General features: G+C 38.0%; 1 protein-coding gene across 3 annotated transcripts; it reads right to left on the bottom strand.

Moving 5' to 3' along the window:
* Positions 1–25,145, bottom strand: HMGN3 (high mobility group nucleosomal binding domain 3). Of its 3 annotated transcripts, XM_059731384.1 has the most exons (7): positions 25,031–25,145; positions 7,562–7,612; positions 4,783–4,812; positions 3,853–3,900; positions 1,854–1,967; positions 1,638–1,737; positions 1–1,336 (listed from the first exon to the last, which is right to left on the bottom strand). In XM_059731384.1, the coding sequence occupies exons 1-7, from the start codon at positions 25,043–25,045 to the stop codon at positions 1,323–1,325; spliced, it is 372 nt and encodes a 123-aa protein (XP_059587367.1). In that variant the 5' UTR covers positions 25,046–25,145; the 3' UTR covers positions 1–1,322. The 3 variants fall into 3 exon arrangements, with proteins under 3 accessions (XP_059587367.1, XP_019352421.1, XP_019352419.1); XM_019496876.2 differs by lacking the exon at positions 1–1,336 and having other exon boundaries at positions 1,343–1,737; XM_019496874.2 differs by lacking the exons at positions 1–1,336; positions 25,031–25,145 and adding an exon at positions 24,225–24,318 and having other exon boundaries at positions 1,343–1,737.
* Between the last annotated feature and the right edge of the window lie 158 nt (positions 25,146–25,303).

Below are 25,303 nucleotides of genomic sequence, written 5' to 3' on the forward strand. Positions count from 1 at the left end.
TCAGGCAATACAGTCATTTATTTATTGACTGAAACAAGCAAAAGTAACCCCAAACATAACGGCCACCACTTGAGCAATACAAATCAATTGTACTGAAGAACAGGGAACATTTCTTTCTCCCCCCCACCCCACCTCCACAAACAACAATAGAAATACCAGAGTCCCAGGAGAAGAGGGTTTGAAGGAGAAAATTATCCAAGGTGTTTATAATGAGCTGAAAAGGTGTAATGTATAGTACTAAAAATCATTAGCTAATTTACCAGCATCACAATCACTTCAAAAATACTTTCATTGTTCCATCTCTAACAGGTACCAAATATAGTGCTGTTTAACAGCAATTTCAATATATTAACAACTGTCCTCTGCTGAGGCAGAACAGCAATTTTTATAGTATATTAAATTTGAGACTGCAGATAGAAACGGGTCACATGTAATAAGATGTTAACATTAAAATCTGCTCTATTAGATGAAAGGGGCAGGCAGGGGAGAAGCCAAAATGCTCCAGAATGCCTCACAGTTACTGTACTTCTATAGCAATCGAGCAATTCATTCTGTTTTGGTATCTCTACATCAAACTGGTACAGTAACACAAAATCTATTTGCTCATGGTAATAAATCTGAACATGAAACGGTCTATTCGTAAGCCCATTAATAAATGGACCACAAAAAATCTTGACCCCCTGCTTATATGTGGACATTTAAATACATTGTTCATCAAAGGCCAGCAAAAAAAACAAATATAATGCATGCAGATCACAATAGCTGCTAAACCACTCGATCTTCCTCACAACAGTTAAAATATGAGTAAGGCATTCTAGATTTAGAGAAAACATTAGGAGGCCATAGTTTTGCAGGCAAGGAGACCTTTTATTTTAATCCATTAAAAGAACCCAAAATAGTCAGCAGGTGGCCACATCTATCCATGTTTCATTAAAATCACATAAACCCTAAGTACAAAAGCACCACTGATTATTGCTCTAGAAAAACAGCATGAAAAATTCAAATACGCACAGTAAAAACACCACCATATGCACAAGACTTAATTTCTCAAAGCAAGTGTATGGAATGCTGATTCAATTTTACACACAACTTCCAATGCTAAATTGATATTTATATTACTTGCCAACAATGGAAATTTCTAAAAGCATGGTTATGAGAAGGCAAATGTTCATATATAGTTTAATATGTCAACTATCATAGTCCTAAAAAAATTAGCATTTACAAAATACTTGATAAAAATATCTTTTAAAAGTTGTCCAAGAGGTACATAAAATCAACCCAAAATTTTCATGATAATTCATTCGCTCTTGTCACCTAGAGTTTCAGTTTTCTGTGCCTGTGAAAGGAAAAAAAAAAGAACATAATTACTATAGTAAATTATCATTATGCATATAAAAAACCCACACTAGCACTTTCTCCTTTGATGCATTATTTTCAACAGCTCAATGTCAAATCTATTTCAGTGTTACGTTCACACATACAAAACAGGTACATACACACACTTTTCTTCAGTTATTGGTCCCAGCTTTTCAAAAGCCATAGAAGCCTTACCTGTCAGCTTCCATTGTTCATAATGAAAAGCACCACACAACTATCTGTTTCTATTCACTGCACACATGCAGAAAGCTCTACCGTACCCTTAACTTTCACTGTTTCAATCTGCCCTTTTACTGACAGTGTGCTGGGTGGGGCACCTCTGGATGTTGAAACACTAACAGTTGAGCGAGAGATGCGAATCTGTAATAACATTATGGGCAATAAAAAGAAACATTATGAACATGCTATCAATGGCTGAAAGACTGAATAATTAAAAAACACTGATTCAACCAGTGGAAGGTGTGTGTGGAAAGTACCTCTTCAGCTTTATTTTCACCATTTTCAGATGGTGTAGTACCTTCCTTTGCAGCTTCTTGCTTTTCATCCTTCTTCCCTTTAGCACCTTTGTTAGCCTTTGTCCCAGGTTCCTTCTGACAAAGGATCAAAAACATGGAGATAGTGTGCATCAGTAGCAAGAATCCTTAATTTTCTGTGAATGTCCCTATAAACTAAATATTAAAATAGGACCGAAGCATATCTGATGAACTAAACAGAATTCCAGCCACCTCTCTAAAAGCAGCTCAGAGCACTGTTAACCATAACTGCAGCTGCAATTGCTGACATCACAAACAAATTTAACTGAGTAGATCCTGCTCTCTAATTTGCTCTCAATTTACAGGCATTAACTTATTTTACTTTGGTAGAACTGATCTGAAACCTCCCCCCCAATATATTGCCCATAAAGGAAACAAGAATGAACAAGGACATGCACCATCCATGGGTTTGCATAAGTTTGTTTTGGATTTGTCACTGGATATTTAAATTAGTCCTGGTTTAACATTTTTAGAAGATTTTTCCATCCTTTCCTTTGCTCCAACCTCCTTGACCCAAACTGATAACTACTGCTGTCAGCTTCAACTGGGATATTAGGGTCAAGCTTCCTTTTATCAAGAAAAGTACTGTATTCTATTTTTAATTTTTTACTTGGAGTGCAAATATTCCATGTAAAATAGTTTTCAACTAAAAACAAATCAAAGAATTTAAGTTTGCAGCTCTGCACATTTGCTATTTTTGGACACTAGAAATATATGAAGTTACTTACAATATAACATTACATATAATTCTTAGTTCATCCAAAATATAAACTTAATTGTTTTTCCTTTAAAAGTTTCACAAATCTATACAGGCATATGCTAAACCAGTTCCTAATTTTATGGTTTGGTTATAAAGGAGCTTATTAATTTTTTATTAACCCCAAATTCCTGATATAGGCCTCAAATATATGCCTGTCTTGTGACTGACGCATACTGAAGCCATAATGTCAAACCCATTGCCATTACATGCAATGAACATTATAAAAATCTACCCCATCCTTTTTAAATAAACCTCTCCCCTCCTCACTATAAATTACTCCCTTTTCCACATTCTATAACAATCACATGTGGAAAAGACAGGATAAAATTAATGGTACTCTGTTAGCAATTTCAGTTGATAGTGTAGACCCAAAAATGTTCCAAACCACAGAATTACAAACCCACACTTGAAAAAAAATTACAATATTCAGTTCAAGTAAAGAGAACCCTTTAAGAATCAAAGGTGCACAGTAAGGAATGTTAAAGCAAGTTTTATTCTCTCTGGTATAATAGTTGTGATTTTTTTGCACTCTCCCTGGTCCAACATTAATCTATGCTTTTTTTTTTTTTTAAATACCTTTCTAGGATTTCTCTAAGTAGTATCTAAAATAAGTGACTTACTGGGGAAGGATTTTCATTTCAATTCTAGTTTGGCATAGAAAAACAAAACCACCCAATTTAAATACATCTTTAATTTCACCTTTACTTAAAATCTTACAGTCTTAGTGATGGCTGCATTTACATAAGAAATCATGGATAAGAGCTTCTCATTACTGGATGGAGTCCTCTTCATTTAGTCAAGCAAAGAGATTAGCACAAAGTGACATGTTACTGTGGGACTTTTTAGGCCCTAGTTTGAAAGTGACTCTATCCTGATCAACTCTGCCACCTCCAAGACAAGTGAGCTCCATCTTTAAGGAGCAAAAGCCCTTTCTGTGTGCATATAAGGGGACATCCCTCTATTTTAACTAGAACGGATGTCATGGGATGAGAAGGAGGGTCTTTCTTTTTTTAGTTTTAAGAAAAGAAATTGTGGTTGTTTCAGAAATAAACCATGAATACTTAAAAATGGTAAAATGAATCTTACAATGCAAAGGAGAAAAAGTACATGGTTACTTAGTCATAGCAATTTAAGTTAGATTTTAAGCAAAGAAGTTATCAATTTAAGTTAGAGGAATTTTACCTTAGTGGTTTTCCTTGGTTTGGGTTCAGGTTTTGGTGGAGCAGGTTTCTATAAAACATGTTCAGTTACACAACATATACAATGTGTTAGATAATTTACCATCACACTTCCACTCCCACGTTTCCTTAGTTCCTAGTCAATGGCGTGAAACTTTTAAAACTAGGGAGAATCTCACTGTGTAGATATATCTCACCCAGTCTTAGGCTTTATTATAGCATGCATCATCATAGGCTAACCAGGTCAAGGAATCAATCTAATGTGGGGTTCATTTTAAATTCCAAGCAGGGAGTATGGAGTGGGACATCATAAACCCTGCTTGCTGTCCCTATCTTGAAGGAAAGATCTTGGCCTACCTTTTGCAACAGTACTAGAACTCTGGGACGTTCTTCCTCTCCACTCCTCATGAAGTGAGTTTATTTTTTCTGAGAGAGCTCCCTCACACACACACACACACACACACACACACACACACACACACACACACACACACACACACACACACACACTTACTAGAAAAGGAATAAAAGGAGACTTAGTTCCCACCTATCCTTCCATCCACATTAAAAAAAGACCAAACCTGACCCGCATCCCAAACTATTCAGAGACATCAAATCAAGCTATGCTGGACTGTTCCCTCCTCTAAAAGAGGAATGTTAATTTCTACAACCAGCATCTGTCAGGAGATACAGCTAACAGGAGTGCTGAGTCAGTGGTGCAGGCAACAACATATTAGTGAGAGAAGTGGGACATAGATCTGTTCAGGAGTTAATTTTAATAAAACCAACTGCAAACAAACATGCTTCCTTCAAACGTGCTTAATGCTCTTTTAAGAATAAGATCTGAAGCAATAAAGTGACAATCTCATCAGTCTGGGATACGAAAGCATGCGTCTGGGAAAGCAGACACCAACAACTCTTATAAAATACTTACAGCTGACAATCTTGCTGATCGTCTTGTGGGCTATAAGAGAAGGAAAGAAAAATGTTTTTTTATAGGCTGGTGATCATTTTAAAAAATCTGTCTCTCATTTGGTAGCAAAATAAAATGCAGTTCCAGGATGACAAAAGGGTTCCACATATACTGGACCTTTAACATTTTAAAGGGACGGGGTAAAGTTAGTCTCTTGTTGAATTTCCAGTGAGCTACCTGCTTCAAACATATCAGTATTTGTAAATTTTACAGTAACATTCCAGTATGTTACTATAAAACATTGTATCTATAATTGTTTCTCTATCCCTTGTTGCTATGTAAAAGGTCTATAAACAGGACAGAATGGCTGACTGCTGGGAGAACACTAAAACTGACACTAGAAAGGGCTGTCAAGGGCACAACACAAATAAGCTGAAAATATTCTGAATAATGTTTTCTCTAAACTAGCAGATGCTATTTTACCATGAGGCAAAATATTTCGCAAAAATGCAGGTTAAGTTGATAGGGTTCCTTTATAGAGGAAATCATATCCTAGGATTTACAAAACAAATTAGGGGCCAAATCCTACACAGAAGTTGTTTGGCACAAAACAAGCTGCAGACTCAGAAGAGTAATATTTAATTTAACTTTTTTTTCTGCTTAAAGAAAACTGAGAGAGATTTTTGCTTTTTTATATTACTTTTCTTTCTTTAAAGGTCCAGCGCAGAAGAAAGGGAAGCCTGGAAAAGCTTTATGAGTTTGTCAGCCTGTTCTCCACTCTGAAGAGTGTGCTACAAATATAAGTGAGTTAAGGACCTGGTTCCATGGCACTGTTATGAAATTCAGTTAAATTTGGTCTATACAACAAAACTGAATTCCGTTTTTACTCAATAAAAGGATAACAGTATTATAATCAGCCCCATATATGAGAGGGCCTAAAAGTAAACTGAAGAAGCCTTTTTTAAAAGAAAGCAGCAGATGTTCTGAAGATGTCTTAAAAGATCTGAATCAAGGGTTCTGTATTTATCCTGCAACAGAAGATGCCACCATTAAATATCTGAAGACATAGTCAACTGTGCTCTTAGTAGTGACTTAAAAGTTCCTTAATAGTAAACATCTACCCAGTAAATAGAATCTTGAATTTGGGTTTTGTCAGAAGGAGGACCTGTTAAAATACATCTGATTTTCATTTATGTATGCACCATTGTAAAATCTACATCTCTCATCTCTTAGTCATTTGGGATAATTTGCTGAGCATCATCAGGTTGCACAATACCATTCTATAACAGGTTCAAAGGGCATCATTTCAATTAGTCTTTAATCAAAGACATATATTTGTTAGTTCAAGGCATCTTGTTATATGCCTATAGCTCAAGTGTCATCATCTGAAATACATTATTTACACCCCATGGTTCTCTAGGAAGTGTTTGATCATTACAAGGTAGGCATAAGACAGTTTGCATTAAAACCATATTTATAGCTAGGCTTCACCCAATGATCTGCTACACTTAGGGGTTTGCAATGACAGCAAGAGTACAGAGAGTTTACCACATTTTTTTTAAATATTCCCAGAATTTAAGGGGTTTGGTTGTTTAAATCGTTCATCCTGCTTCACTTAAAAGTTGTCATATCTGACTGTCAATTATGAGAACTAAGCTGTAGAGGCTACATACAGATAGCTAAACTGTCATCATGAACAAAGCCAAAAAACAGCTTTTCTACTGTAGTTTTTTTCTATAGCATCCATAGCCATTGTATCTATTCTTGACTTCAAGTCTATTTCAAGTATTGTCACATTTCAGGGAGAACATGCCCCTTAGAATTCTAACAGGTTTTTGCAAGCTCCTGGTAAGGAACTAGAAATGTTCATTCTTTATACTGGACATCAATAGACAATGGTTTCTCTCAAATCTTTCTAGGAAAAAAAAATCTGAGCACTTCTCTTTCAATACTATTCTGTTTTGAGGAAATACTATTTGAATTGTGATAGAAGATAATTTAACACACAAAAATATGTTAGTTACATTAAATTTAAGATTTGCTTAAGGTGTTTCCTTTAATTGCCTTTTCATATTTTATACAACAGAAAGTACATATATCTCTCAGTTGCACTAATTTGTGTACAGACAACCGTCTCTCTTCCTGATCTTCTACGAAATTTCATAGGAAGATACTGCTACTGAGTACCCAGAAATCAAGATACTCTTTTCATATCTTTATACTTTCCAAGGCTCACCTGTTCCCTTCAGAGCTTAGGATGCAACTTAAAAATTGTTTAAAACCTCTTGCCTCTTCCTTTTCTAAAAGACAGAGGCTCAGGTCAGCTACTTGACTTGGCTCAGTAAATTGTACATTTTTCAAAGTCTTACAGTTTATGTTCCAACTCAAGTTTTCAGTTCAAATATGTATTTGGGAAAAATGTTCAAAGCTTTCAAAGAAAGAGTAAATTCACTTGAATATTCACTTAGCTTTTAAATTCAAAGTATTAAAACTTTCTTTTCGGGTTAAAAACAACATAAAATAAAAAACCAAAACTCCTTGATGTGGGAATCCTTCCTTCCCTTTCTCCTTCAAACCCAGACTAACTGCAACTGAAATATACCCCATGTAAAAATGAGACCTATGATTAGTCAACCCATAAGGATTAGATCTTACCAAATTTGCCATGATTAAAGTAACATTATTCTCATAGTGAGGAATTTTTATAAGTGGCTCCTTAGGGAGTGACATACACTGTTATGTCTTGTAAATCTGTGGAAAATAATTAAAACTACAGTATATGAAAAACTGGAAAACTTGCCTCTTGTTTAGTTACTTTTGCTGCATCCTTGCCCTCAGCACCCTCTGGAGACTAGAAAGAAAAGGATAGTCAATCAGTTATTTTGTTATGCATCTATAAAAATGGTGTGGTAACATAGATTACAATCAAGTTTAAGTTTTTTCCATCTATATACTACAAAAACTGAATACCACTTTAAAAACAAAACATTTTTTTCAGCAGATTCGCTAGTTTCAATTACAAACTAGGTTAACTAAAACCATTTTAGATTTCCTGAACAAGACACATATGATCTATTATTATCCAGGGTTGGGACATCAGCTCCCTAGCAGCAGGTAGATACCTAAAACCCTGCATCAGTGACCATTCCAGGCAATTAACAAAGAGCATCCGCAGACTCCAATGGGAGCTCCATCTAGTCAGCAGTTGGTAGGATGGTGGCAGGAAGAGGAGTCTTGAGATTTATCTAATAGGAATTTTAAGAACCCCTGAGAAATCTACTATTCTTCCTCTCGCACATGTGCCCTGTTACCAATTAGGAAAGCAAGAAGCCAACAACAAAAACATACTAAAATAAGAAAATGTCACACGTAAATCTATAAAAAAAATGTAACAGACTTTCTCAATCTTTTTTTGCCTAAGACTACTAGGAATTTGTTCACATTATCTATACACCCTCCATTAAAAATAGTTCAAGTTAAAGAACTGTCTGGAGCTTGACAGGAAAACTCAGAGCAAAAACTAATGCTTCCTAAACTAATGCCTGCCTCCTAGGAAGTTTTTCCCTTGCCTGATTTTACCTAAAGAGGGGCCATTTGATCCCTTATTATATATGAAGAACTAGAGGTGTGCACTATATTTTACCTTTTGAGGATTACAAATTCTTTAGGGTCTTATAATCTAAATAGACAATTTGTGGAGAAGTCAGGCATAGTAATTAGGGAAAAACAGGATGTCTACAAGAAACGAGACCAGCACATTGTGGCAAACATTATTAACTTTTTTTGTTTTTTTTCTGGTTAGAAAGCAGACCATTCAGTCCTATATACAATATTTTTCTTGGAGGGATTTTTTTTTTGTAGTTGGTTTATTTTTTGCATTTTGTTTTCTGATCAGGTACAGGGGCAGGAGCAGACAAGACTGAAGTAGAGATTTGGAATAAAAAGCTAACCAAAGCAAACTAGTTTTGTAAAGGAATTTGGAGAATAGGGCGGTGCTGCTTGGGGCACAGAAAGCAAAGCGGCATGCTAGTTCATAACAGAGTTGCCTGATCTTTTCTCTTGTTCTGTAACTGGACTATAAAAGGTTTGCAGAAAAGTACTGACAACCCTGTCCCCTACTAGTGAAGTCATAAATAGCGAATGAATGTGACTTTGAAGCTGTAACATATGCCCTCCTGATGAAAAAGGAAGCTTACCACAACAGCAGCTGGTAAAAGGGAAACTAGGACTGGTCGTTTAAACAACGAGAAACAGCAGGAAATTAAGCAGCACTGTACAGAGCACAGCAGAGCAGAGCTGCTAGAAAAGCAACAGATTAAGGCATCCAAAATGGAGTCTGGCCATTTCCTCAGCCACTTGGGTTCTCCCCAGCCCACAGTGGTGGTGTTCTCAGATAAGTGAAAGTCTTTCAGAAAATGATGGTGATCGCTGTAATCACAAACACAATTACAGGATGCTGCTGTCTGGGTGGATGAGAACTCAGAGGCCAAACAAGAAATTCACCATAAGGAGACTGAAGCCAATTCTAAATCACACTAAGAGTGATTTACATTGTCTCCTAAAACCAGAGCAATGCAAAATGAGTATGCACTGTATGGAAGATGAGGCAAGGGACATCTGGCTTTGTTAATGATCTATTTTATTATTGTCCCTGTCAATACCTATCCCGATACCACCATGGAGGGATTTAAATTAAGGTGATGTAAATATAAAAGTAAAGCTCCAATTTAAAGCCCTGATTTTAATCAGTTCTTCAATTTGTGCTTCAGTTATTTTCTAAAGAAAGGTGCATTTTTACTGTTTGATGTAGCCTTAAAACATGTAGATTTACAACTAAAGAGAGCCTTTACACTAGATTTTTTGCTGCTCCTTTTTGCTACAGTATAGGAAGATTATACTATGATTACATATATTTATTTAAACAACTATATAGCTTATTTTTAAGATTTTTTATTAATTTTACATTTTTAGTGACAGAAAACAGTGAATAATATCTTGCTTATTTCCTAGATAATAATTAAACTTTGCTCATGATTTGTATCAAGCAGCTGCATTAAAATGCATGCATCAGACCACCCATATGGGCTCAATCAATGATACAAAGGAGATATGACAGTGTCTCCTGCTGGAGTCAGAGGCCAGATCCCAAAATCCATGATGACTCTGCCAGTCTCTTAAGTCCAAAAGCACAGACCCTGGGTTTCCCATAGGATAAAGCCCAATACATGACCTATTATGCCATATTTATAAAGCTTGAACTCCCAAATTAGAATCAGAGTAAAAAATTTTTTTTTTACATAACCCCCCCCCCAAAAAAAAACAGAGCCTGTAACTCAGTATTTTTTTTTTAAACAGAAGCTCATGGATTCAGTTTATTTATTAAAATGTTATAAGAAGCATTTTAGTCCTTAATATCTTGTGTTAAATTTAGATTTAATTTAAAATAAGCCCTTAAATAAGTCTTCAAAAATAAATTTAAGTGAAATAAGAAAAATCCTATTTAAATAAAAATTCTGATTTAAATTTAAAAAAAAAAATTTTTTTAAATTAATATAAATCAATTTTACCAACCTTGCTTAATAAAGCATTGTAGTTGTACATTTAGTTTGCTTATTTTTCTAGTTTAAAATGTTATAACATGCACTGCCCCCAAGAAGTCTTAATGCCATCTTTTTGATACTGTACTCTAGTAAATAATATAGCTTATTGACAGCAATTTATTCACTTGAAAACCAAGACTACATTTTTACATTAACAAAAACAAAAATAACTAGAAAATACAATGGTGATCTCAGGAACCAAACCATCTTGTCCATTTTTAGCAAGAATGGGGTGAAACAGATACAAATTCGTTTGAAACAAAGCTTAAAAGTAATTTAATAACTCATCTCCATAAGCACCACAAGTTCAAAGCTCCATGATGACACCTAAGGAACTCCAGTTTCAAAGTAGCTGAGTTTAATGCTAAAGAACTCATTCCTCCCCCAGATTTTTCCACGTGAGGTAATGCTATGGCTCGCAGTATTTAACCTGACACCCTAATCTGTCAAACTGGTGTGTATTCTAACTACTCTGCCTTGTTTATGCTGTGAACTAGTCAGGAAAGACACTCCTTTGCAAATTTTGTATAGCACTAAGCTCACTGATAGCACACAATTATTCGAAAGGACAGTATTCTTCCTATACAGCAATCCCTCAGCATGCCCGTATTACAGTACCATTTATAGGCCTGCTATATTAGGCCAGCGATTCTTAACTAGGGTGCTGCAACACCCCAAGGTGCCTTGAGACCCTTTCAGGAGTGACATGACATGCCACACAACGCTGGCACTGTTAGTTATACAAACATGATTTACAAGATAAGCCCGGTGATTTCAAAGAAGAAGCCAGTGTTGAAAAACAAAATCTGAACTGTCATGGTCTTTCTGAGCTCTCTACAATAGAAATACTGCTCTATTACATTTCCATAGTAAAAAAATGAGCGAAAGCTAAGAGCTGGTATTTTCTGAGGAGTGTTTGGGTCTAAAATGGTTGGGACCCACTGCATTAGGTACTACCTGAATGCACAAAACAGACTATGTATTTGGGACAGACACCCAAATCAAGGTAAAGAGGTTATTATAAAAGCACATGGGGGCACACAGATAGTAGCACCTTACATACTACTACAGATTGGGCATCTGAATCATCAGGTTTGTGTTTAATGTGGCACCAGTTAAATTTTACAGAATCATATAGATTTAGTACATCCAGATTAACCTGGAGGCCTGTATACAAACTAGTGATCAGGAACAACTTTAAAAAATATATATATTTCACACACACACATACATGCTCTTAATTATAAAAGCAAGGGATTTTTGCTGAATAACCTTGCCAAAATAGACATAGAGATAAATAATTTCAGTTTAGGTGCTGCATTTCACACATTTTGGAAGAAGAACAGAGACTACTGATTCTTGCTCTGTGGAGTCCTTATATACGGCACTGGTGCTATTGCAGCACCAGCACTCCAGCAAGTTAAAAAAATAATAGAAGCTTCCTGACCGATTGAGTCCAGTCCCCTGTAGGTAAATTTTTACCCAAGGAATTCCCAAAATCACCACTCTGAACCCTCACATACATACAACAGCAAGGCATCCAATCAGAAAACATCAAGAACACCCTACAACATTCCGAAGTGGAAAGCAGGGGGGATAAGGGCACTGCCATTCCCTGAAGTTAATTCCACAGACAGACACGCTGGGTACCATTTACATCAGGGGTGGGCAAAATGCAGTCCAGGAGCCGGATGCGGCCCACCAGGCCATTCTATCTGGCCCACGGGGTCCCTAAAAAATTTAGAAAATGAATATTTATCTGCCCTGGGCTGCCTGTCATGCAGCCCTTGATGGCTTGCCAAAACTCAGTAAGCAGCCCTGTGCCCAAAATAATTGCCCACCCCTGATCTACATGTTCATCAATGCGCTTTTGCTACTGTGCATTAAATTTAGTACCTCTAATGCAAGGTACTAACTAAATGCACATTAGGCTGCCCTAATGTGCAGTAGTGAAAACATACGCTTTTTTTAGTCAGACAAAGTTCTCTGGGTAAATCTGATGTCTTTTATGAGACTAACTGAATAGTTGGAAAAATTGTGTTTTTTTAGTGATGCTTAATGCACAGTAGCCTGATTTTACCATGTGTTAGCATATTGGCATGTTTTTTGCTGTAACACTCTAATGAGTAATAAAATAGGCTACTGCGCATAAAAGCACATGTGTAGATGTGCCCATTGATTATTAAACCAAGAACTCCCTCCCTATCCTGTACTATCCCTTGTACAAACTTATCAACTTCAGTCTTAAACCTGTTCAGGGTTTTAAGAATGAATACAATTAAATAATGTGTTTTGCATATTTTTAATGAACTGCCACTCAGTAGCGGTGGCTTCAGTGATGGTTTATAATAAAATAAAAGGCAAAGCTTGACCAATCCAATGCTAAAATACAAACTTGCTGTAGCTTTACAACAATAAGAAAGTTACTTTCCATCACTGTCGTCCTCAGCAGTCCCTTAATACAAGGATGATAGTCTTCTAGTAGATATGTAAGTCATTGATAAGTCTGGAAACGACTGAAAAGGCAAATCTGAGATATGCCTTATTTTTTTGTACTTTCAATAAGACCTCAATCAATTTAGATGTCCAAAAGGTATTGTAGGATCCCATCAGCAACCAACTTCTGAACAAATATAAACAAATTGACTGATTTTAGTAATGTAAACAGTGTATTAAAAGCCAATGAAGAGGGTAGGCCACTGTAAAACTGAATGTTTGATTTATGAAGGATCGTAATATTAGCTGAACACCTAGGTACTGTGTGGTCACGAATTAATTCTCACATACCCACATGAATTAACACACTAATTTCAATCTAAATTCTATGTTATAAATTGGAGATGGGAGGTTCATTAAATCATCTCGTCTAAGCCATACCAGTACATAATTATTAATCAATAGTATTTCTTTCTAGTGCTTTATCTAATCAAGTGCTAACACATTCCATGCAACAAGAGTTTCGTGGCACAGCTTCAGGATACAATCTCTGTCTTGTACACCATGATATAATGCCTCACCTCTTCCAACCGCAAACATTTTTCCTTCCAAAAACAAGGAAGCAAGCAAGCAAAACAAATACAAAACTCCCCAACCTCTCCCCACCCCCACTCCTTCCCCAAACCAGATTTAGTAAAAATCAGTGGCCAACAACAAGATTTATCACGTCCTCATCACATATCAGAACGACTGCTTTTCAGGTCCCTTCTGCCCCTTCCCTTTGAATGTCTCTGTTTCAGAAACATCCAAGTTTTCAGCTTGGGGAAAATTAAGTTAATTGATAATATGCCTAAATTGAAAGTCAAGAGAATTACACTAGACTGAACACGGCCCATTGCTTTGTCTCCCCATTCATATTTCTCCTTTGCAAGATCTCTTTTTATTGCTGTATCTTCCCGACAGCTCTGAATGTAGTATCAATTCACAAATTTAAAGTAGTTTATTTCCTGTTTCAAATTAATAAAGATGCTAAATTGCACATAATTTAACACCAAACAAATCCTGTGACACCTTTCTAGACACTTTTTCTTCACCAACCACCTGTGCAATATCCCATTTATCATTAACTTTTGTTTCTCTGACCAGTTTTCAATTAATGCAACAGAACTCATAGTTCCAAGCAAATCTGAATTAACTGTGCAAGTGAAACTATCACTGTATCCACTCCTTTTTTATTTTACTAAGAGTCAGGTATTAAACCTACCACATTTCTATTATCCTCAAAGGGATACTTCACCTGCAAGTAGTCTCACTGAACTAACATTTGAAGCATATAAAGTTACTCCTCTAATATTCTGCAGATTTAGAACCTTATACTTTAATGTTCCTCAACACACACACATTTTGGTGGTATCTAAAGCATTCCATTAAATTTTACTTGCAAATTATATACATCTAAGGTTTACAAAACAGTAGGAAATGAACTTGGAAGTTTTAGCCCCTCCTGGGCCTATTCAAGAATTATTTACAAGTCTTCTAAAGCTCCATTAAATACCACCTTCCTAAGCTTCCTTCTCCCAGGCAATGATCCTTTCCTAGTTACCTAAGCAAACATAATCTACAGTCACCTATATTAAATAAAACACACTTCACTATAAGAACAAATATACCTGAAATTTTAAAGTATTCATTCCTTACATCTATATATTTCAATATTTTTGTTTAAATTACATATAACAAAAGATAATACAAGACTTCATTTTTTAGAATATAAATCCCTTCATCTTTTATCCATTAAAAGCAGAATGTATAATTTTCTAATCCTTTGGGGGGATATTGTCAACATCATGAAACGCTTGAAAAGGCAAAAGTATACTTAAAAATGCTTATATGAAATGATAAAAATAATCCTCAAAAGTTCAAGGGGAAAAAAGATTCAGGATCAGAGCCTCCATGTCTTCCTTACAGTGTCAAATCAAAGAAATTTAGTATGCAAGGTTAGCTTGTATCTATATTACACGTACATGAAAATTAAATACAGCATGTGTGCCAGTGTTACAATTCATTTCTTGAGTCAAGAGGTAAGAAAGGTCAATTTTTAAAATTAACATAACATGAATCTAGCTAGTTGTGCCTTCTCCCAGCACACTAATTGTATTTCTTCTTTAAAATAAAATAATAAATAAATCAGGGCACAATTCTATTTAATAAATTTAAAAAAATAAAATGCATGTTGTTCTGCTCCAATAAATGTTTTTCTCAAAGAGAAACTTTACTGTAAATTTTTGGTTTGTTACTCCTACTTGAAAAGCTCTAAATGTTCAACTATAAATTTAAGCCACATAGACCCAAAACATGGCATTTTGCAAATTCTGAATTACACCTAATTTAAGATTTATTTACCCAATTATTACTAGAACAAGCAACTAATTTTTTTTTATATAAGAAATTAAGAGCAAGTGTTCAAAACTTATCTCATTTTAACAGTCTTTTAGAGGACATTATTTTCTTTATTCAACAGAATGAAAAAGTAAAAGGTCTATATAGAGGCTGCTGTTCATGCTGCCATCTTCTTTAGGAACCAATATTTTCATTCTTGGATGTTTAATCCATATTTATGCTTCTTAAGAAGTGGCTTTATTTTCAAGAGATACAGGTCCAACAGAGAGCTGTGGGTGCTCAAGCATGTCTGAAAATAGGCAACACACTTGGGTGAAAGATTTTAGGGTCTCACATTTGAGAATTTTGGCCAAGCTGAAACTCCTGCATTAATATTTGTTCCATAATTTTGTTACCACTATCCTGTTAAAATCAGGACCAAAATAACCTAGTGAAGCTGTAGTCAAGACTGACGACTATTCAATGAGTTCTTTTGGCCACCATTTAAAAAAAACAGGCTCCAGTTCTGAAAGCATCGTATCTGTCTGCAGAGCCAGAAATTTAGTTACGTTTAGACTCTTAAGTCCCTATTTAAATAAAACTGGCTTGATTTTCAGAGCACCCTTGTACCCATTGAAGTGATCAGCATCTCTGACAATCAAGGTACATCTACTGTCAGTGCTTTAAAACAGATGGAAGGGCTCTACATTTAGAGAGCCATAATGGACAACATTCTGGGTTTTATTAAACAATTTATGGGAGTAAATACAAGATAGTTTGGACAGAAAGAAAGAAGTGAAAAGAAAGAAAGAAAACAAAAACAAAATGTGATCAAAAGGCAAATATGTAATATTAAAGAATATGCAATATTCTGCCACGAGGAAGAAAGAATGCACTTTTGTAATTATCTTATCTGCTTAGTTTGTCATAGACCAAATCTGTACGGTACTATTAGTACATTGGATGCCCAGGGTCAGAGGTAAGTAAGTGCTGAAGGCTCTTCAGCAGCTGGGAATGGTATTATCCTGCTTACACTACAGTTTCCTCTGAAAAAGGTATATACCCTCAGATCCAGGACTGCTTCACTTAGAAGTCTACATGCCAGAAAGGGGCTCCATGCTCCCTGGGCATGTCTATCCCGAGGCACCAGCCTGCCTTGGTCAGGATGGGCCCAAGCAAGTCTCATACACCTGCCCACACAGGCACGTTCAAAACCCAGAAATTTAGTCCTGAAGGGATCATCCCCAATGGCCACTATGAAGCAGAGTTGAAACCAAGGTATCCAGAGCAGTCACAAAGGGACACCTTGGTGTGGTTTCACTGGTGCATTTATAGTGCTCATGCAGGACCAGTGGGTGGGGTGTGCTTGCAAAAGGCTCACCCAAGACATGCCACTATCACCATGTAAGCACCTGAGTCCTTGCTCACTCGCCCTCTTCGTAACCAAGGCGGCAAGACTCTCTCTCTCCTGTATTTACTACCATACTCTCTGAATTCACACTCATTCTATATGGCAGATAAGGCAAACCTCAGGATTTTTGTCTCATCACCCAACTGTGTTCCCTCTAGGCCCAAACATGTGACACATTTGCACCAGTGTAATTTACTTCCCTGGGCAGCTTGTTTAATTGTCCTACTTTTCTGGCAGCAAGTAAATTCATAGATTAACTCAGATAGCTGGCTGACTACCCTATGCAGGTTCTTAAAACTTGTCTTGCAATTATCACCCAAATACTCTTAGTATATACCCTTAAATCATGCTACACCTGCTGCCTCTTGGTGGCCCTACTGGGTGATGCTTTGATGCTTGGCTGATGGTGCTGAGATTTTCTGCCATTTGTATTAGGTGCTCTGTGTAATTAGCATATCTATCGCATCTATCCCATGCAAGGTCATCTCATGGCCAAATATCATCTCATGAAGTGTGTATCTCATGGATGAATCAAAGTAATCCTGTAGGCCAGGGCTATTCAGATAACTGCTCAGGGTCTTCATGCCTCCCTTCACACCCCAGACACCACCAGACTGCCCATGAAGCAGGGGAGAGCCCAGGGGATAGGGGACACTGTACAGCAAGCGGCTTCCAAGTACACTGCAAGAACTGGGTAGCCCCCAGCTGCCTAGAAGTTGGATAGTCCTACTCTAGGCCACCATGACATAGAGAAGAGGCCTATTGATTCTATTGATCAGCATGGACCAACTGGCTGCCAAGCGTACAGTTCATACACTCTGCTAACTTATCAGGCTGTGGATGCCCAGGTGTGGTATGGGTCTTAATTTTCTGAAGGCAGTCATGTAACCCCTGGCACAATTGTGACTCCATTTCACTCTTGGTTAGCATGCAAGGGGCATAGTCTCTTTTCTGTCCCGTCTACAATTCTCCTTTCCTGTCCCCAAAATTCGTTTTAACAATGTAGGTCACTAATTACCCGTTGATATCCCTAAACATAAATATTTATCTCCATTTGTGATCAAGGGTGCCATGCACCCATTAAGAGCTTAGTTTACACAATGATCTTCTCAACACTTGCTTCTTGTGCTGTCATTTGCAGCTGGCTGCTGGGAGGGATGGAAAGAAGAGGCACTGGTGTGAAAAGATATAAGGGTCCAATACTGAAGTGACCATAGATTTATTTGGCTGCCTCTATGATTGTTAGGCTCTACTGTACTTTATTTACAGTCATTAAAGGAAAAAAAAAAATGGTTCTTAAGGAAAAAAAAAAAGTAATTGAAACAACATAATGCTAGAGAATGATTTCCAAGAGATATTGTTACTAGGTTTACCTTCACCCTACACAAATACTATTATAATACTTATAACAATTTCTAGTCTAATGTAATTTCAAGTTGCTTTGCTACTACAATATTAACAATGTTCCCAGAATGTTACTATACATAAATATTGCTCACTAGAAATGTCAACAGAGAAATGTTGAAGTCCTCTGAGAGAAACTTAATTAATCAGAACATACTTAATCACAGAGCATAGATTAGCCATCTTTCATTGTGTATTTGTTTCATTTAATCACTAGGCTAGTTTTATGATACTAATTACCAAAACAGATATCCCAGATTATGAAATAACATTTTTCTGTTGGCTTGAAGATCTGCTTTCAAAGAAGTTTTGATCCACTGAAAAAGTCAGTACTTTCTAAAATCCTTGTGTATAAATGAATTATCTGCACCTGCTCATTTATAAAAATTTGAAGATGATGACTTGTGATATCCGATGAACTGTAAATGACAACAAGATTTTCTTTACACTTTAATATATGTAACCAATTTTTGAATTACTTTAGGTTGCTAACTCACTTGAACATTTAGGGGGTGGTGGTATTTCAGAGCGAAAAACAACTAAAATTAGTCAGTGGGTGACAGAATCTAAAAAGTGCAAGTAGTTAAAAAGTTGATATACGTTTTAATAAAACGGCTAAACAGTTGCTGGGTTTTTACATAGCCAAATATAGTTTAAAATTATCTATAAAGCCATAAAATAATGATCTTAGAACCAACTCTAACACTTAACATACTTAAGATATACTTAAGATATAATGCTATCATTAATCCTTTATAGGTTACCAAGAGGATTCAATGATACAAAAGGTGGTGACCCAGTACATTCCATCTGTTTTTATCTTTTTCATGTTTTAAACACAAATGCTTTGTAACTAGAAGAAGAAAATAGCATTACTCCAGCATCTTTTATGCCACATAACACATGCACACTGAAGTATACTTAAGTGTAATATTGGCACTTTTGTTTTCATCTATGTCAAAAGTTTAAGTCTGTTTTTTACTTGTCAGACTGTAAAGATTCAAAGAAAGTTTGCTCATGTTTAACACTGGGGAATCAAAGAGTCAGTCATAAGACAGACATTTATACAGTGCAGGCTTAACTGGCAGTGATACTTGTAGGGATGATGCCTATAGGGAGGTTTGCCCAGGACTTTCTATTATAAGGCTGTTTTCGGTTGCTTACAGCTTTTCCAAACATTATCCATTCAGCTTGAACTTTTCCAACCTACAGCAGTGCATCTCAAAATGACTTTTTTTTTTTTTTTTTGCTTTAATTCAGTCATTTCCAAGAATTAAGTTTGGAAAGCAACATACTCTTCCTCTATGTTAAAACTGTCTTAAAATAATTTCATCAAGAAACTCTGAAACCTCCATCCTGCACACTGCCTAGGGTCCAAAAGAAGCTTTTTTTCTACCTCTGGAAAAACATCCAAATATGGCCAAGTTATAAGCATCCGAAATCACTGATAAATGTTTGTTAGAATACGGTAGCAATAGTCTCAAAAGATTGTGTCGCTCATCAGTTTACTTCATGGATAATGAGGATAAGGACCTTTTCTGTTGTCATGCATTCTATCTTCCAGGAGGTTTTGAGGTGCTAGGCCAGGGGTGGGCAAAATGCGGCCCATGGGCCAGATGTGGCCCGCCAGGCCATTCTATCTGGCCTGTGGGACCCCTAAAAAATTTAGAAAATTAATATTTATCTGTCCCTGGCTGCCTGTCATGTGGCCCTCGTTGGCTTGCCAAAACTCAGTAAGTGGCCCTCCGCCTGAAATAATTGCCCGCCCCTGGGCTAGGCAATGAAGTAAGAGGGAACTGCTCTCAATACTCCTGAATTTTAGGGAATGCTTCCAACCAGGTAGGAAACACTGACTGGAATGCAAATACAAGTATCAAAAAAAGCACAATGGCAGGCTGGGGAAGAGAAAAGGAGGTGAAAGATCTTCTGCCCACTAGCTCCTAACCTATCAGCATTACAGCGCACACACCTCTGGAACATGAAACTAAGGAATCCCAAATATCAAGGTTGCACTGCTACTAGCAAATCTCTCTGAAATCCACTGACAAAGCATATCAATACCATTCCACGGGTTGATCCACATGCTAGAAGGTTGTCATCTTATATCAGTGTTGTTGTGAGCTCAGGATATAGAGGTCTCTGCCATGGGTCTGCAATTTCCAACTCCACTGCTGATACACGTGGGATCAAACATACCTCTCTGCATGATGGAATATTTTCCCCCCAAAATGCTTTTTTTTTTTTTTTTTTTTAAATGTAGAAAGTTACATTAAAAACCACCATTGAACAATAAAGCCAAGTCAAGCACCTACAATTTAGGAAATGCCAGAAACAAATTTGCAAAGGCAACTTTAATTGGGCCCCTGTATAAAAATACATTATGATATAGAGTTTAACAACAAGATCCCATACTGAAACCACTTGCCTCACTCAGGGCACCAGATGATCATCTGAGAAAGAGTTGTTTCTGAAAGATCTATGGTTTTACAATGTTGCAAAAGTTAGAAACTGTATTTTAAATAAGGCAGAGGATTTTTAAAGGGTAAAACATAGTCCCATGGTTAAGACTACTGTGTTCCATCATGAAGAAATTGATTCTCTCTCAAACTCCTCACAGAGTTTCTGGGTGATATTAGGCAAGTCACAAACCAAACTCAACACAGCCACTAGCTGTGTGTTTGCTACTATCTGGGTGCCTAATATGAGATACCAAATTTACAGAAGTTCCCTAGCACTCAACTGAAGCAGAAATCAAAGGGAGAGGTGCTCTGAAGGGATGAGATGCAAAAAAGAGAGCACGAGAAGAAAGGCTAAATTTAAGCATTAATCCTCCAAAATTAAGAATCCCAAAGCGAAGTACACTTTTGACAATGGTGACCTTAATTCCTGTGTGCTCAGCTCCCTATACGAGCAACATAGATAACATAACCTTCTCACTTCACCAGGGTTCTATGAAGGTAACTTCATAAGCATTTGTAAAGGAATAAATTATTCTTGTTTTAATGCCATAGAGAAGTCAATGCGGAAATTAAAATGTCTGTGTCTAAAGCAAGATTTGATGACGTATGGGAAATAAATTACAAGAATTAAACTGAATATTGAACAGATATCCATTCAATAATCACTGTACATACTGAATGAGGCATGGGTCTCATGGAAAAGATACAGTATCATCTTCTTACTAAAGGCTATATATTAACACATATGTACAGGGGGGACAAAATTCCTAACTCTTCAATATTCAGCTTTTCAGTCCTAATATACCTTCTAGTCTTTAAGCAAAGAGTCTCTTTTTGTATTAATATACACACTATTTAAAAAAACAAACAAACAAACAAACAACAACAACAGTTTATAGAACGGTACAGGAATGTTGTATTAACATACCTTGTTATCTCTTTTAAATGTTCACCACATCTGGCATCAGTTCTACTGCAGAAGCTAGCATTTTTGACCACACCAAGCAAGCAAATGACCTAGTTGAGTCACTAATAGAAAAGGTTTCTATTCATACTTTTTAAAATATCACTACTGTGGTCAAAGATGTTGTGAAATAAATTTTAAAAAGAAATCACACTTCAATTAGTCATTACTTTGGGTTGAACCCTCAGTGAAAAAAAAGTTCTCCAAACAAATGCAGACAGTGTCCTATAACTAGATAAATAACAAGCAGACCACATCTATATCATTAAAGGACTGTACCAGGGAGCCCCACAGTGCCGTGTAGCTGCCTTATCACAGCACCCCATGCGTACCAATAAGCTTACTCCCTCAGGCATGCCTATTAGCACATGCCTGGTAGCGCACAAAGCATCCATGTTGGGGCACTGCCTGTGTAGAGCCAGGCGCATGGAGCCCTCCCTGGGGAAGTCCTTTGACAGTAAAGACTGAATCATTCTGAAGCAGTCTCAACTACATCTCAGACTCCTTGTTTGACATTGAGCAAGTTATTTGACCTTTTTACCTCTTTCATCACGGATGTACACATAGTAAGATCAGCAAATACCCATTTTAAGTTTCAATGATCATGCTACAGCCATGTTTTGGCAATCACAGCATGTTACTGTTTTGAGTTTATCCTGGGACAAATTTACGTTCCCTGTTTCTATGCTAATGCAGAGATGTTTTGATATAGCCATTAAACAACTGAAGAATTTACTAATTCTAACCTGCCTGGACAGTATTTTTTAAAGTTTTTTTTTCTTTTGTTGTTCAGCCCTAGCTGAAATTAAGTCCAAAGATTTCATTGCTACCAGTATCGCCCAAGTGCTCAAGCTTAGCCCATGCTAGCATGCTGTTCTCTTTGTGAAAGGTTGTATTCACTTCATTATGTGGTATTACAACAGGCAGTAACACATGTAAAGGTCTCACTAGAAGAGTCCAGAGTTCAACCTCCCTTTGTTCCAAAGCAGTATTTGACACCATCTCAATGAACAAATGTTTTTTTTCACTTGCCCCTTCCAATCTAATTCAGTGACTACTGGGGACCAAAATTTTAGGGAATGCTGAATGTCCTACCAGAGTTGGCTGTGGTAAATTTGCAATACGCATTTCATAATAAAGGGAGTCAAATGATGATTTCTTAAATTAAACACAGAAGAGAAATAAAATAAAAAAGATGGAGCATGACTGGTCTTTCAAGTTAGATAAAGTACACACACATTTTTACTTTTGCATATGCCCCTTCTGCAATTTTACTATTTATTTGCATGACCCTAAAATTTGCATGTTTATATACTCAGAGATCTGTAAAGTTTTAGGATAAGTAATTTTCCAATTAAATCAGACCTTTGTGATTGAAGATTTTTGTTTTAATGGAAAAGTTCACTTCGCTAACGGACCCACACATCTGCAAAAAGAAACTGACCCATATACTTGATATACTACTTCTAACTTACCTCATGTAGGCATTCTATTCCAAAATAAAAGTAACTTTATTCCAGAATAATTACTCAGCTATTATTCTGCTGAATCTATGTCATCAATTTCCTTGTGTAGTCAGGCCCATAGTCTTGCAGCTTTCCAGAAGCATTAACATTTCTGAGCTTCCTTAGATCCAAGTTTTATTAAGAGAAACAACAAAAGTAGACCCATTGTTAGTTGTACTGCATTCCTTTACCATGGAAGGAAAAGTACCAAGTTTAATTTTGCTATCACTGAAGAAATCAGCTCTATCTTTTATTTTATTTTTTTTTGAAGGGGAGAATATGGAAGGCTGCCAAAGGGGCAAAAATATAAAATTGGGTATGGGGATAGACATAAGGATTTTGCAAGGTTCTAGATCAAAGTGGTAGGCAAACATCACAGGACAGCCTAATTTTCAATCATTAGGCAGGAAAACCAGAGCCCTAGAAAAGCAGAAATCCTGTAGCCCAGGATAACACCATATTGAAGAAAACTATACTGTACCCATTAATTTTAAGCAATAAAGTTATTAGTTCCTCACTTTCACCAGAAATAGATTAGTGTGCCTTAAGAAAAAATTAATCTGAAAACCCTCAACAGTGCACTTGATAATTATTGAGAGTACTCATGATGCACCAGTGAATGCCTAAACTAGAACTCCTAGCTGTCTGGAAATCACCATCTAATAGTCATTTTTATTAAAACAGATTTAAGATCCAACCACAGTATACATTATGGGAAGGTGACGGCCCACATTCCGCAAATCCCCAATAACATAAGTGACCCTACCTTATTTGGCCTAGTTAATATGAAAAGGCTGCAGTTATTCTTTTTTTTCCTTTTTTTTTAAGTATATTAGTGTCAAGGCTCTCATTACACTTAATTAGTAACTGTAATAAAGAGGGAGGAAAAAAAAGAAGAGTTCAAGTCTGGGATTTTAGATGCCCATTGGAAGTTGGCATCTAAGGTCCTTTTGAAGATCCAAGCCCTGCTAAACCTGTCCGGAGGTCACTTGTAACAAACGCGCCTTTCAAAAAAATCCTGCAGCGGTTCCCAGAGGCCCAGGCACTGGAAGTGAGTCCTGAGCGATGCAGACACAAATAAACCATGTTTAAAAATTAAATCCTGGAGTCCCTGAAGGACCAGGTGCTCAGGTGGTCTCACATGGGGATCAAAGCTGTGGCTCATCCCAGTCCTGCCGCCCTCTCCAACCCTAGCTGGCCACAGCTGTCTCAGGGACTGTGTCAGGAGCTCCAGAATAGACAATTACAGAAGTTAACATTTAAAGCAAGTGGCTCCTTCCAAGACCCCGGGCAGCTGGTACCCACCGGGCCGCCCGGCCAGCTCCAAGCCCTTGTGCCCCCATCGCTGGCTCCTGGCACTGCTGTCACCCCCAAGAGACGCATCTCCTGCAGCCTCCACCCCAGCAAGAGGAGGCAGAGCCTGGCAAGGACAAGCCCAGCTCAGCCCAGTCCGGCAGGGCCGCCCAAACCAAGCCAACCCCTTGCAAAGGGGAGGAGGAGAAGGGGCAGCTTTGGGGGAAGGCGCCCAGCAAGTAGACAGTGGCTGTGCAGCAGGACCCCCCTTACTCCCCCCCGCTCCTGTTTTTGAACTCAGTGTCTGCTCCGACGTGTAAGCGGATCCCCGCCCTGCCCGCCCGTGCCGGCTCCTGTCCTGATTGACATGGGAGTGGGTACATACGGGTCTGTCACAGGAGGGAGGAGAAGGGTGTAGTTGGTTTTAAACATGGCTTTTCCTCTCCCCTCTCTCCGCACAAGCCCCAGTGGGACCCCCACCCCCGCCGCTCCTGGCCGCCGCGGATGGACGAGCCGCTGCCGGGAGTTTGCGAGCAGCAAGTCCTCTCCGGCGGCAAAGCTGCAGCTGCTGCATTTTTTTGCGGTGGAGGGAGGGAGAGAGGAGAGGGAAGGGGAGGGGAGGGCAGGGATTTGGAGGCAGCGAGCACCGAACACCCCCTCTCCAGCCCAGCCAGAGTCCATCGTGCCATGGAGGACCGCGGGTTTGCAACAGGCGGCGGCGGGTCCCGGGTCCCGGCGCCCGGCCGCAGCACGCAAGCAGACAGGCAGGAAGGGATGCCCCCACCGCGATGAGGGGGGGACCCCGGGGAGCGCCTCACCTTTCTCTTCGGCATAGTGCCCCGCGCTGCGCCGCCGCCGCTGCGAGAGGAGGCGAGGGGGGCCACCAAAAAAATTAAAAAAAAAAAAATTAAAAAAAAAAAAAAAAAAAAAGCTGCCTCCGCCGCACCAGCGCGCAGCCGCCGCAGCCGCGGATCCCGCCCGAGCGGCCCCCACCCGCCCCCGGCCGCGCTCGGGCAGCGCCGCCCGCTGATTGGCTGCCCGCTGCTCTCTCTCCCGGGGGAAGGGCCGCGCGCCGGCTCCGCACCGCCCGG

Source organism: Alligator mississippiensis, chromosome 1 (assembly GCF_030867095.1).
Source record: "Alligator mississippiensis isolate rAllMis1 chromosome 1, rAllMis1, whole genome shotgun sequence".
In the NCBI taxonomy this organism is placed as follows: Eukaryota; Metazoa; Chordata; order Crocodylia; family Alligatoridae; genus Alligator; species Alligator mississippiensis.